This window comes from Sarcophilus harrisii, chromosome 1 (assembly GCF_902635505.1).
Source record: "Sarcophilus harrisii chromosome 1, mSarHar1.11, whole genome shotgun sequence".
NCBI lineage: Eukaryota > Metazoa > Chordata > Mammalia > Dasyuromorphia > Dasyuridae > Sarcophilus > Sarcophilus harrisii.
In genome coordinates this window covers 168,156,563-168,171,988 of record NC_045426.1, presented here as the reverse complement: position 1 = coordinate 168,171,988, position 15,426 = coordinate 168,156,563, and the positions used below count along the sequence as shown (strand labels likewise).

The 15,426-nt window shown below is 38.3% G+C and overlaps 1 protein-coding gene across 3 annotated transcripts in view; it reads right to left on the bottom strand.

Annotated features, from left to right (window-relative positions):
• Positions 1-454: 454 nt before the first annotated feature.
• ANKRA2 (ankyrin repeat family A member 2) overlaps positions 455-15,426 on the bottom strand; it is a 35,939-nt gene continuing 20,967 nt past the window's right edge. For 2 of the 3 annotated variants that reach the window (XM_031966552.1, XM_012541110.3), the window contains exons 9-10: positions 3,924-4,001; positions 457-558 (exon numbers count right to left, since the gene is read on the bottom strand). In XM_031966552.1, the coding sequence (XP_031822412.1) occupies positions 500-558; positions 3,924-4,001 (137 nt within the window). In that variant the 3' untranslated portion in view covers positions 457-499. Of the gene's footprint in view, positions 559-3,923; positions 4,002-15,426 lie in introns of all 3 variants that reach the window. The other variant, XM_012541112.3, reaches the window with a different exon arrangement.

Below are 15,426 nucleotides of genomic sequence, written 5' to 3'. Positions count from 1 at the left end.
TCTCTGTACCACCTAGCTATCATAATCTTTACAAAATGTGCAGGGGCTCACCTGTGCTCTTTTCTACCCATAGGACCTTTCCAGCATCCCATACCTCTCCCCAGGCTGCCAGATACTGAAAGCATTCATTGAGAGAAGACAGAGAAAGAATAAGAATTTGTTGCCTTGGGTAGGGACCATTAGTGTATTAATGTTAGTATAAAATACTTAGATATCTGGAAAATATAAAAAACAAGCTATCATGTTCCATCAACAGATCTAGGGAAAGATTCCCAAGAACCATTCTAAAAAAAAAATTTCTTCGAGTGTTATCTAAGTCTGGTTTACTCCTGGAGAAAAGATGGGTGTTAGGTTTTTTTGGTTGCCCTGTTCCAATGCTTTCATGCTTTTACTTCATGGTCTCCTGACTTTTGACACTTTTCACTCAAGCCTGAATAACCGGCTGATGTTTGGTAAGGCCCTTTTATTTATTTTTGTGAAAACAGAAATATCACCTTTTTCATGATTCAGATTCACAGATTTTTCCTTTGCAATGGAGAAAGATGTGACTCCTTCTACCTACAAGAAAAAAATAGCCATGAACATCCTAGTACATGGGAACATCTTTGGGTTAAGAAACAACTGGAAAGACATCTTAACAGAGATACAATTATCCTAGATTTAGAGCAGGAAGGGACCAGTGAGGTTTGCTAATATAACCTTCTCATTTTACAAATAAGAAAACTCAAAACTCAGAAAGATTGAATGATTTGCCCAAAATCACACAGGCAGAAGGAGTCAGAGTTGAGATTCTGGGTCCTGTGGTCCCAAATCCATCACTGTTTCTGGTTGAGCTGAATGTACATGGTTTGTAAACCAGGAAGGGCCAAGTTTTCTTCCAGCAGAGTAGAACTAGAAAGAACCATCTAGTCCAACCCCTGGGGTTGAGATGAGGAAACTAGAGATGAGGAAACAAAAATGCCCCTTTGGGACTAAGTGATTTGCCTAACCTTCCCCAGATAGTAAAGGGCAGAGCTGGTTTTCAGCTCTCAATGCAGAACAAGGGTCAGCAGGATAGTGTTGCCAAATTGGAAGTATTCTCTGGAGAGATGAAAAAGAACATTGAAAATTTCAAACTAATTGCTTCCAACCTCTCCTGCTCAAGCTCCCTAGGATCAGAAGTGGAACTAATGCTCAGAAATCAGGAGTTTGGCTCTAAACAGAAAATATAAAGAGCTGGATAACAATGTTTGTACTTTTCTAAGGAAAAAAGATGGTGGAAGGGCAATGTTACAGTGGGGAAGAGTAGGTGAAAGGATGAATATTCCAGCAGGAGCAGATGTCTAGCTCAGAATCCCTATTTAGCTCTGACTCAAAAGCTTCCTTGTGTTAAAAAGGGGGAGACACACACACACACACACACACACACACACACACACACAAAGACATAGAGATAGAGACAGAGACAGAAAGAGAGAGACAGACAGAGAGAAGAGAGACAGAGACAGAGATGGGGGGAGAGAGAGAAAGAAAGAAAGAGAGCAAGAGAGAGAGAAAAAAAAGAAAGAGGGAGACAGAGACAGAGAGAGAGACAGAGTGGCGCAGGGAACAGAGAGATAGAGAAGAGAAAAGACATGGTGGGCCAGACCATGGCTCTTCACCAGGCTGGGATGGGAAGAGAAGCCTAATCCTGACTCTGAGCTAGGCCATGCCAGCTGGTGCCCTCTGCACTGACAGTAGTAAACCCTTCAGGGGCTGTCTTGAAACATATTCCTTATTTAGAAAGAGGATAGACTCATGCCCACCATTCACTGTTAACCAGTGGAACTGGGGGGGGGGGCAAGGCTAGGAGAGTTGGAGCCTCAGCCCTGACTGTCCTTCTGGGAGACTTACAACCTTCTCGCCTTAGGGACCTTCTCTTTCTCTAGAGAATTGTCCTTATTCATTTCTAAAATGTTTCTGCCAAAAAATAAAATAAATAAAATGTTCCTGCCACAGAAGCCTGCCCAGTGCATAAGTTTAGGGCTAGGAAACCCTTGGAAGGACTGAGAAGCACCTGCACTCAGGTCATAGGGTTGGTTCTGCCATGAAACCAAGGATATGCTCTGAGGGAGTCAGTGCCCACTAGGAGGCCAAATTTCTACAATCAGGCTGAAAAAATGCTGGGCATTCCTTGCAGATTGAAGCAGTTCTCAGTAGATTAGAGTCTACTGAATACTGAAGAACACCTTGCACATAGTAGGAATTTGTAAAAACCTAGCCTGTGCCCTGCACATAGTAGGAACCTGTACAACACCTAATCTGTGTCCTGTACATAGTAGGAGCATGTACACCTTGCCTGTGCCTTGCACATAGTAGAAACTTAATGCATGTCATAAAACAATTAAGTCATTTGTTGTAACAAAATTTTGGAAGGAATCTGATAATATCAGACATTTATATAGTGTCCTACAGTCTTTGAAGCACATTCACATCATTTTCTTATTTGATTCTCATGAGGATCCTAAATCCTCATGAGGATTTAGATTAACTAGACATTACTATTCCTATTTTACACTTGAAAAAAAAAAACAGACTCAATGATTTTAAATGACTGCCCCAAATCTAAGGGGATTTTGGAGACCAATCCCCTCATTTTATAGAGAAATAAAATGAGATACAGAGAAAGGTTTCCAGGACACACACACAGAGACACACACAACCTAATGTTAGGATTCAAATTGGGGTTCTCTGACTCCAAACCTAGCACTCTCCTCCTGCATTTACACTGCTTCCTTAGCTGCCAAAAGTGGAAATTGAATCCCAGTTTTAAAACTCCAGGTTCATTGTACCACCCTGATTTTTACTGGTAGGGTCTTCTTAGGTCTTTTTTTTTTTTTTCTGTGAGAATTGAAAGTTTGGGATGATTGTTTCCATTTAAGGAAAAATAATCTGGAGGGAAATATGGGGGACTAGTGATTAATAAATAAATTGAAATGGACCTTGTTATGCAAATGTTGTGAGGGAAGAAATTCCAGATATAGGATGGAGCTGAGTAATAGATTTTGACATTTTAATTTCTTTGAGCTATATTTAATTTTTATCACTTAACTTAAATTTAAAACCTAGTGCTGTTGTAAAAGGTTATGTTGGTACAGAAATGATAGGAAGGTGAATAAATATCATGAGTATTTGCAAGCTGAATGACCAATGGGGATACAAGAACTTTTTAGGAAGGTTGTTTTATTTATTCAGGTGTCAGAGCTACATTGATGGGGCTTCTTGGCAAGATGCTTGAGTATAGTGACATCTTCTGGATAATTCAGATATTGCATGCCCTCTTTGGAAAATTAATGTAGTGACCCATCACCTCATGGAATCATATGAGTTGACTCTGAGCTGTTACTGCTACTTCAGTAACCCAGGTGCCACATGGTTGTACACATCAAATTCACACACAGCCCACAGGTGTCTCATGAAACAATTACTATAAGTTATCAGACCTGCAGAGAACATACAGATCAACATGCCTTTGCCTTCAGGAGCTTATATAGAAGTCAATACCTGATAAATTCTAAGTGATCTTTAGGACAGCAAGGAGGCTCAGTGAATAGAATGCAGGGCATGGAGATAGAAAACCTGAATTTCAAATCTAGCCTCAGACACTTAGATATGTGATCCTGCGCAAATAATTTAATCCCATTTGCCTTAGTTTCCTCATCTATAAAATGAACTGAAAAAGGAAATGGCAAATCACTGCAGTATCTTTGTCAAGAAAACCCCCAAATGGGGTCATGAAAAGTTGGACAAGATTGAAAAATGACAACAACAGAGAGCAGCAGAAAGTAACTGGCTGCACCTCCAAGCCCGAATGCTTTTGTTGACAGTCTCCCTGACAGAGTTAGCTAACATTAGTGCTCTCTGGCACAAGGTAGGTAGAAGATTTCATAGAATGATCATGTTACCTGGGCTTGGGGATGAACTCTGTGGGCTGGCATGCTTCATCAGGGAGTGCTCCCAGTACCCTTGTCCTAAAGGAAATCCTAGGATAAAATAATGACATGAAAAGCCTTTTTGTTTGTTTGTTTGTACAAATGATTACACTTGATATTCAAGGCTGTTGGTTTTCAGAGACTTTGTCCAAAATAAACAGTAATGGAAAGGCATGAGAAAGGGGCAAAGCTCTCCAGAAACCTAATTAAGGAAGGGCTTTTAGTTCCAATTAACATCACCCTGAATGACTAAAGGTGAGATTAATATCCAGGAATGCTTTACTTTGTTATATAGGCTTAAAATATTTTAATTTTCACAAAGAAAACTCAGCAAGTATCAACAGGCCAGAGAGAAAGGGTGAAAATGAGGTTCTTTCAAGAACTTATTATATCAAGAACTGCTCACCAGATGACACGGCATTGGAACATGATTCCAGATTCTCCTGATTTCACTAGCCAGGTGATAGTCATGGGATCACATATTTAAAGCAGAAAGAGACTTCTTTTACAAGTTATCTAGGTCAATTCCCTTATTTTACAGACAAGGAAATTGAGGAGTAGAAGGTTAAGTTGCTTTCCTACAGTCACATAGGTAGTAAGTGTCAGAGCCAGGTCAGACACTGCTGGACTGAGCTATTATAGGCTAACAAGTAAGCTTTTCAGGCAGAACTACAACCTCTTCTTTGGTTTGGAATTCCTATCCTGATTATTCTATTAATCAGTTTAAGATAGAGAGGCTGAAACGGAGACCTTTCTGGGGTCCAAGCCATACTCTGCAGCTTCCTTCTGAAACTGGTCCTTGCTCTGTGCATAACCTGGGATCTGTGATTTCTTCTTACCCTCTAGGGGTCTGCTTCTCAGTCCATCCCCTTTCTGTGACTGGCTACTAAACCACATCACTGTCAGTGGGTACTTATTTCTGCCTCCTATACAAGGTCTCACTCTTCTGGAGGACTCTTCTTGTCTTGGGCTACAATCTTACTCCCATTTTTGGGTCTTGGTTTGGCTGTTCCCAGCTAGACCCCAACTAGAGGTCTATGGACTTCTGGGGCTGGAAAAATGATTCACTATGATTTATTTTCTTAGGTTTCACAATGACAACTTTCTAAATCTGTGGAAGTGTCGCCAGGAAGAGCCCAGCTGCTGCTCTGCCATCTTGGCTCCAACCCACCATTCTTTCAATCGATTATTTTATGAAATAGTTTCTAGTCTTTTCACTATCTTAACCTCTAGTCTATTGTTGCTGTTGTCCATTATGCCCTTTGTGTTGATCTCATTGATATATGTCTATGAAACCTGGACAGTATACCAGCGCCAAGCCAGGAAATGGAATCATTTCCATTTGAATTGTTTTAGGAAGATTCTGAAGATCACTCGACAGGATAAGATAAGGACACTGAGGTCCTTTCTTGAACTAAATTACCAAGCATCCCAATTCCATTGGGCTCCACCCCGAATGTTCAACTCCATTGGGCTGGCCACATTGTTTGAATTCCAAATAAAAATATTTTGTGGAGAACTCACACAGGGCAAGTTCACAAGTGATACAAGGACACTCTTAAGTTCTCTTAAGAAATTTAGAAACCATTGTATAGGGTAGCTAGGTGGCACAGTGGATAGAGCACCAGCCCTGAAGGAGAAACTGAGTTCAAATCTGTGTGATCCTGGGCAAGTCACTTAACCCCGATTGCCTCAGGAAAAAAAAAAAATAGAATCAATTGTATAACATGGGAGGCCCTGACACAAGACTAACCAGTATGGTGCCTGCATTAGAGAAGGGGCTGTGCTCTATGAGCAAAGCAGAATTGAATTAGTCCAGAAATGTGAGATGCTCAGAGTTAAGACAGCCCACCCCGAATGTTCACATGGACTGTGTGTGTCTGACCTGTGGCAGAGCACTCCAAGCTTGTATTGGTCTGACCAGCCATATATAGTCAGACACACTGTAACTGACTAACCAGCCATTATGTCCAACTCTGCTGTCCATAGGGTTTTCTTGGCAGGGGTTCTGGAGTAATTTGTCACTTCCTTCTCCAGTGAATTAAGGCTAAAGGGGTTCAGTGACTTGCTCAAGTTCACACAATTAGTAAGGGTCTGAGGTTACATTTGAACTCAATTCTTCCTGACTCCAGGCCGAGCATCCACTGAGTCATCTAATTGCCCTTAGTTTATCTGTGTACTCATTTCTTTGTTTTTGTGGGAGTTTTTTTTTTTTTTTTTGTATGTGGGAGGGGGGGAGGCAATTGAGGTTAAGTGACTTGCCCAGGGTTACACAGCTAGGAAGTGGTAAGTGTCTAAGGTCGGATTTGAACTCAGGTCCTCCTGACTTCAGGGCTGGTGCTCTCTCCACTGAGCCATCAAACTGTCCTCTATATGCTCATTTCTCAGAACAATTTTAAAGGGAAACTTATCTATGATTTCTCCTAAATATTGCCTTCAGAAATGAGCACAGTAGTCCAGATGTGGTCTGATCGGGGCAGAGTTTGTCTAAACTTTCCTTTTCTTATTTTGCATTTGTGTTTCTTTTAATGTCTCTAAGATAGAAAGAAGTAGCTCTGGGGGAAGTCATGGGAATTGATGACTCATATTGAGATTGCAGTCCATTAAAACTGTCATTTTTCTCCCCCCTCCCCCACAGAAACTGTTGTCTAGCAATGTCTTCTTATAGCTAGTGAAAGATCTAGCTGAAGAGCTTATTTATGTAAATACAGATTGAACAAAGAGTCTTTCTCAATTTCAGACATGTAATGACTTCTGCCTAAACCCAGCCCATAATTCCCTTGTTTGCTATTCTGTGTTGTACAACACCCAAGAACTAAACTATTACTCATCTCTGGTGGAAGTTCCAGGCCGGGAGCTGTATACCAAAGAACTTACTTTGATAGAAAAAGTACTACTCTGACCCAGCTCAATTTGACTTCTGCAGATCAAATTTATGATCTAGGAAGCTCCCCATATAACGCGCTTGAGATGTTCTTAAGTGTGCTCTGTTGTTAGAAGTGTCAGCTTCCCCTCATTTGTTTTCCCAGTTCTTTAATAAGGGTTTTTTGTTTTTGTTTTTGCTACCATACTGTGGCTCTCCTTACCATGGTGTTCCCCAGGGTCCCTTAATTTAGCCCCTCTGTGGCTAACACTCCTTAATCATGATTGTTTAAAGAATTTTTTTGGGACAAAAATAATAGGATTTTATATTCACATATACATCTACATTCATATCTACAGCTAACTCTCAATTAGTGTGAATAATAAATGTCATGAAATGGTCACATTAATGAAATTTGCACTATTCAAAGTAATAATTATGTATAAAATGTGAATTTGTTTTAGCCCAATGGAAAGGTGGAGTAAATATTTTTAAGTGAAATTTTAATCTGTTTAACAATTGTTAACCTAACACAATAGTAAAGGATAAGAAAAATATATTTCTGATTCAAATTTGTTATAAAATAGTAGTCATAGAAAGCAATTTAAAAAAATAAAAATTATTGGATATTATGCCTATGTTGATGATTTGTAAAAAATGTCAGTATTGTCACTTAAAGTATTTTATCAGGGGAAATTGAAGACAACTAAATGACTCAGTGGATAACATGTCAAACCTGAAGTCAGGAAGACTTCTTGAGTTCAACTCCAATCTCAGACACTTACTATCTACGTGATCCTGGGCAAGTCAATTAATTCGTTTGCCTTGGTTTCCTCATTTGTCAAATGAGCTGGAAAAGGAAATGGCAAACCACTCCAGTGTTTTTGCCAAGAAAACTCCAAATGGGGTCACAAAGAGTTGGACACTATTAAAAAACAACTTGTTAGTGAAGAAACTTTTATTGCAAGTACTGATTGGTTTGCTTGCTTTAAAAATAGTTCAAATGTATATTATTAAAATTACTGGAAAAGCCAGATAACATGGCAGCTAAATACCATGATACTTAGAAGAAAATATTTTTAAAAGTTGGGTATCAGTGTGGGTAAAACAAGTTTTTTTCTTTTTTAAAATTTAATGGATTTTTTGGCTACATTTTAAGTTCCAAACTGTCTTCTTTTTCTCCTTCTCTGATAGAGAAATTCATCATTTCACTTCCACACACTCATACACACACACACACACACACACACACACAAATAATATAATAAATAAATACAATATATATGGCATAAAATATATAACAATAAATTTCTATTTCAAGAAATCAAGAAATTTCAAAAAATATGTAATAATAATATTAGAAATTATATTCATGACATATTGAATTTAAGATGTCTACTGGACATCCATTGGCAGGTAGTTGGCTTAGTGGATAGAGCATAGGGCCTAGAGTTAGGAACAGCTAAGTGCAAATTCGGCTTCAGACATTTACTAACTGTGTAACCCTCAACAAGTAACTTAACGCACTAGAAATAGCAAATTACTCTGGTATTTTTGCTAAGAAGATTCCATGAATAGAATGGTCCACAGGGTCATGAAGAGAAAGAAATAAGTGAACAAGACTGAATATCCAGTTTGAGTTGTGAGATTGGGGGTCAGAGAGACTTTGGGGCAGTCTAGGTTGATTTGTGAATCATCGGCATAAATGGTAATAGATGATAAATAAATCCATGAGACCTGATAAAAACAACAAATGAAGCAGTATAGAAGTTAAGATCCAGGACAGAATTCCAGGAAAGGCCTAAAACTAGAGGGTATGATCTGGATGGGGATCCAGCAAAGGAGACCAAGGAGAGGTCAGAGAGGTAAGAGGAGAACCAGGAGAAAGTAGTGTCCTGAAAACAGAGAGAGAAGAGAGTATCAAGGAAGAAAAGGGTGATCAGTAGTGTCACAGGCTACAGAGAGTCAAGGAGAATGAGGATTGAGAAAAGGGATTGGATTTCTATAGTAAAAGATCAATGGTAACTTGGGAGAGAGTAGTTTTATTTTGGTTGAATAATGAAGTCAGAAGCTGTATTTTAAAGGGTTAAGAAGAGATTAAGAGGAGAGAAGGTGGAGATATCTATTGTAGACAGATTTTTCAGAGTTTAGCCACAAAGAACAGCAAATATATAGGATAATATTTGCTGGGCACAGAAATATCAAGTAAGAATTTTTTTGAGGATGGAGGAAACATGGGAATGTTTGTAGATAGTAGAGAAGGAGCATGCCAAAAGAGACAAAAAATAAGTTATAGAATGGGAATGGCAAAGAAGACAATCTGTTGGAGGAGATGGGATCACTTGTACAGATAGAGGATGAGTCTTAGTAAGGAGGAAGGTCGCCTCATCAGGTGAGATAGGGCTGCAGGAGGAGAGTGGTACCTGAGGTATGGGAGATGGGGAAGAGAGGAGGAGATTATGGAAAAATGTTCTCTTTTTTTTTTTCTATAAAATATGATGAAAAATTCTCAGCTGAGAGGAGGAGGGAGGGGAGAGCTATAAGAAGCTGAAAAAGAATGTAAAAGCTTGAGGAAGAATGAAAAAAGTTTGGGAGAGTCACTCTGGAGTGTGGGATAATGAGATGATGTGGGAGGTATATAGTAAGACTGCCTAGCAGCCAGAGCCCACTTGAATTGTGTAATGTAAATCTGTAGTGGACCAGTTAGAAAAGTTGTATGATTTTCTTTACTTTCAATGAGCATCATGTGTGTAACAACAAAAGTGGGAAAAGGTGGACGTGATCCAAGAGTGAGACTTGGCAAGGCATAATTGGTGAAAAGATAAGGGGGTTCAAGGACTCAAGAAAAGAGGATGTGTAGAGTTCAACTCATTCACTAAGAGGTCAAGGGACCAGATGGGAACCACTAGACAAAACATGATGTAGTATAATTATAGTATCTTATTTCATTATAGGAAATTATGCCTTTGAAGGGATAGATGTATGACCTGATGCTGAGTGAAATGATAAGAACCAGAAGAATAATTTATATGACTACCACAACATTGTAAAGAAAAACAAGTAGGAAAGATTTAAAAACTTTGATCAATGCAATGGTCAATTACAACTTGTGAAAACTGATAACAAAGCCACCTGCTCCTATGAATTTACCAGTGAAAAATAAAATGTGAAGTGGATTCCAAGAAATACACTTCAGATATACTGCAGTAGTAGGTATTTGCTCTATTTGCTTCTTCCTCTTGTGACTAACCATATTTTACAGATGAAGAAATGAAGTCTCAGAAAGATTAGTGCCCAGTGGTAACAAGTTGAAGAGAGAGGCTTCTCACTCTGAGCTCATCTCTATTAATTTCATGAAACCTCTAGAACAACTAGTTCAAATATTTGTTGAATTAAATTGAATTCTCTCCTTTTATAGATGAAGAAAATGAGACCTGGAGAGAAGATATTACTTGTATCAGAGTATCAGAGCCAGGATGCGCCTGATCTCACTCCTACTATGGCTCTCTTTCTTTGTACCTGGACTGGTGCTTTTATCAATTTAGTGAATTTATAGTGAGAAAACTATTTTCACTGATGAAGAAAGATGATGATTGATTAGGATCATGATGATGATGAAGTAATTTAGAAGAAGGTCCAAAGAAAATGCCCAAAGGTGATACTGCCTTAGACTTCTATTTAACTAAAAATGTCATGTTCTCAAAACCATTTAGTTGATGCTGATTAGATTTATGGCTTTTAAATGATGCCTTATTTGAAAATTAAATAAAGCATCACTCAAAAGTCATAAGTCTATTCATCATCAACTATGATAACTAAAGCAATTCAAATCTTTAGACAGCATAATTTACAGAAAGCATACCAGAAGTAGGCAAAATCTATGTATTTTTAGATTTTAAAAAATCTCATGTATTTGTCTAAAAAAGAAAATGTATTGCAGTTAAAACTTAAAGGTTGCTTTCTAAATAACCAATAGGCAGATCAAAAGACATTTTAAACAGTTTAAAAGATAGGAAATATGATATTACTTTAAAAATTTCTTTGTTGCACCTGTTACTTTTTAAAAAGGCAAAACAGCTTACTCTTTATATGGGCTATCAATATTTTTTTAAAACTGTGAGCATATTAAAATACTTAAAATAGAATCCCAATATATTTACCCCTTTACTTAGCTCTCCAATCTAGAACTTCTTTCACAGTGAGCAGCTTCATGGTGAATTATGCAGTTCAGTTCATGACTACTCCTTTAAGACATCTGTTAGTTTACCGTCCAAGTGATGAGAGAAGGAGAATTATAAGTAACAATAACACTTAATCTCAGCCTGGCTTTCACCAGACTAGCAACAGTGACATCCTACCTAACCAAGCTCCTCCTATTGGAATTTATTATCTCTCTGGCAGGAGTTCCTTACTCTTAGTTGTGTCAAATTGTTTGTCTTAGCAACTAGATCTATGATATATTACATATGACATGATATAATAATGTAGTGCAATGTAATGCAATGAAATACAATATAACATAATATCTGTAACAGTAATAGTTGACAATTTTATAACATTTTATTTCAAAATATTTCAAAAATCCTACATTTCTTTGGTGCAGACTATAACCCTCTTTGTGATTTAGCAGAAAGTCCTTGAGAGCTGTTGTGGTCAAAGTATTTACTGCTCCACAGCCAGTGTGGGGACGAGTTTCCCCAATCTTGTTTAGGCTGGTCAATAAACTAACGAGCTTACAACTATTACTATAGTGCCTACTATGCACTAGTCACTACACTCAGTGTTAGTGATACTAAGTTCTAATGGGGGAAAAAACAAGGGCATAAAAAGTTTTTATAAGACACATGCAAAGGAAGCCTGAAGGGACAGATAAAGGTCTCCTAAAGAAGAGGGCATTTCAACTGAGGCTTAGGGAAATCCACAATCCTAGGAGTAGAGGTGAAGGAGGGGGAGTGTTCTGGGAATAAGGGACAAAAGTATAAGAGATAGGAGATAAGGGTGTCCTGTACAAGGAGCAGCAAGCTGATCAGATAAGGCTGGACAGAAAGAAGTAATGTGTAAGAAGCCTGGGAAGATAGGAAAGAGCTTTAAGTGACAAATGGAAGGTTTATATTTGGTCCTAGAAAGAATAAAGAACAACTAGATTTTTATCAAGTCAGGGGATAAAATGGTCAGACAAAATTGCTCTTGTAGCTATGTATGGGGTGAATTGGAAAGGGAGAGACTTGGGGCTGAGAGACCAATTAGGAGGCTATTGCAATATTCTACTTCAGAAATGATGAGCACATGAACTAGAGTGGTGACCCAGTGAGTGGGGACAAGATATGAAAGATGCTTTGGAGAAAGAAACCACAAGGTTTGGCAACAGATATGTGAAGTGAATGGGAGTGAGAAACCTGGGATGACATGGAGATTACAAATCTGGATGACTGAAAGAATGGTATTTCCCTCAACACTAATAGATCAGTGGCCTTGACTCATAGGGGGATGGGGGATTAAGATAATGAATTCTACTTTGATATCTTGGGTTTGAGATGATTACAAGATATCCTGTTCAAAATGTGTACTAGGTAGTTAATGATGCAGAATTGGAGCTCTGGTGAGAGATTGGGGCTGGGAATATAGATCTGGAAGTCATCTGCATAGAGATGATAACAGAATGGCTATGACCTGATGAGATTACCAAATAAGCTAGTATAAAGAGAAAAGAGAAGAGGACCCATGAGAGAGCCTTGGGGGACTCTCACAGTTAGTGAACATCACACAAATTAAGATCCAACAAATGGTTGGACAAGAAATGGTTGGTCAGACGGATGGAGAACCAAGAGAGCAGTGTTCCCCAAACCCAGAGAGGGTACAAAGAAGACCATTGTTAAGAGCATTAAAGGCAACAGAGATATCAAGAAAGAGGAGCATTTAGGAAAAAGTCATTGGACTCAACAATAAAAAAATCATTGATGAATTTGGAGACATTTCAGTCGAGTATTAGGGTCAGAAGTTATCCCCCACCCCATATTTGTTCAAACAATCTTAAATTTTAGTTCCAAATTCTATCCTTCCCTCTGTCCTTGGCCTTCCCTGAGACAAGCAATCTAATACAGGTAATACATATGCAAGATATAAACATGCAGGCAGCTTCAAAAGAGTTTTAGAAGTGGAGGAGACATTTAGTATAATAGCTACTGGGAATTATCTACCTAATGAGGATTTTTAAAGATGGGGAAGAACTGAGCATGTTTGTAGACAGCAGGAAAGAAGTAAATAGACAGGGGAGAGGTCAGAGATTAGGAAGGGGAATGATGGGGACAATCTGCTCAGGAATATTGGATTGAGGGTACATAGAGATAGTTTGGTCTTGGAAAGAAGAAAAGCCAGTCAACTATGTTAGGGGGATGTAAGATTAGTCAGTCCCTCGATAAAAATTTATAAAGCATCTCTATATAAAGCTATATAAAGTAGCATTTATGCTACTCACTGCCCAGGGTGGGGGGAGGTGGAATGGGTAACCCTCTGTTCTGTATTGCAAGGAGGAAACGTGAATCTGAACTGATGAATTGTGCTGAGCACAATGTGATGATGCTGGGTACCTGATTAAGATGTAGAACTAGTAGTAGCTTCTGGCATACATGTTGCCAGACAATCCTGTGGGGAGAGGTAGATAAAAAGATATAGAGAAGCCAGTTTCTTCACATGATTTCCATCTTGCCTCCTTTCACAGAATTTCTCCAGGCCTCCCTCTTGGTTGAGCTAAAATTTTATCTCACTCCTATCTAAAGAGTTCATTCACATTTATGTATTTTTCTGATATATTGTAGTAACTTCTCTAATTCGTATTTGCCATTTTGTATAATGGTCTTTTTAAATAATAGCTTTTTATTTTATCAAATACATGCAAATATACAACATTCATCCTTACAAAACCTTATGTTCCATATTTTTCTCCCTCCTTCCTCCCCTCCCACCTCCCCTAGACAGCAAGTAACTTAATATAGGCTAAACATATGCAATTCTTCTAAACATATTTCCACATTTATCATGCTATGCAAGAAAATTCAAATCAAAAAGGAAAAAAATGAGGGAAAAAAAACAAGCAAGCAAACAACAACAACAACAAAGGTGAAAATACTATGCTGTGATCAATATTCAGTCTCTGTAGCTCTCTCTCTGGATGCAGATAGGTCTCCCTTTCACAAGTCTATTGGAATTGGCCTGAATCACCTCATTGTTGAAAAAAACCAAGTCCATCCCAGCTAATAATCACATAATCTTGTTGCTGCTGTGAACAGCAGCTTGGTTCTACTCCATTTAGCATCAGTTTATGTCTTTCCAGGTTTTTTTGAAATCATCCTGCTGGTCATTTCTTATAGAATAATAATATTCCATAACATTCATATACCATAATTTATTCAGACATTTCCTGACTGATGGGCATCCACTCAGTTTCCAGTTTCTTGCTACTACAAAAAGGGCTGTCACAAACATTTTCGCACATGTGGGTCCTTCTCCTTTTTTTTTTTTTAAATGATCTCTTTGAGATATAGACCCAGTTCAGTGTGTAATGGTCTTTTGTTTAATCAGCAGTAGGAATTAAATTGGTGACTTATGTGACCACACATACCTTTTATGAATTCACATATATACCTCTTACAAATAAGTTGTTGCTGGTCTATCTCTTAGATGCAAGTCATTTCCAATATATGTAGCACCGAATAAAAAGCCTCAAGTGAACAGTAACCTCTATATTGTATCTGTAGCATGCTTTAGCGTCTGGAGAGAGACAGTTAAATAATAAATTGAAGTTATGACCAAGCATAATGGCACTTTTGTTCTTTGTTTGGTATAAGGCCTGCTACTAGCTAATGGCCAGCTGAGTAAGAGATGAGTCTCTGAACTCCAGGAAGTTTTCTGAGAGTTCAGACAAAACTATGTGAGAGCAATCTCTTATCTTTAGAAGAATAAGCCTAGTGAATCTGTCAAACAACTGTGGGCTGAATCATACCTTCTCTTACCTTCTCTTTTCCTTCCAAACCAATTATGGTACTTAAAGATCCCAGAGTATAGATTTGGGAGCAGAAGTATCTGATAACATCTTTGCACAAGGCATAGTCCTAGAACTCCTGATAAGGAAAAGTGAGAGAATGTCTTTTACATGTGTCAGAGAGCTGTCAGAGTCATTGTGAGAATGAGATATAATCTGTAAACCTTAAAGCATTATACAAGTGTTAGTTTTTAATAATAACAATGATAATGATAATTATGACATTAAAAAATCAGCCCCTACCCTTTATCCCCATGGACTTGATCTGACCTCCAGGTCAACCAGGTGGCTAACAGAAGGCAACCTTGAGGCATGGATCTAAGATCTAGCAGAACTCCCTTTCCAGCTCTCCTAAGGCCTTGGTCACCTGCAAAGGCTATCCTTCAATAAATTTCATTTGGATACACTCTCTCTTTTTTCTCCCTAGCACAGGCATTGATTCACCACAAAATCACTCATTTCTAGAGCCATTTGATGACAAATATGGAAATTAAAGTGGGTAGGAGAGTCCCTTTTAAGACAAAATCTTTTGAATTCATAAAAGTAGCACTAATTCACAGATCAGAGAGAACACA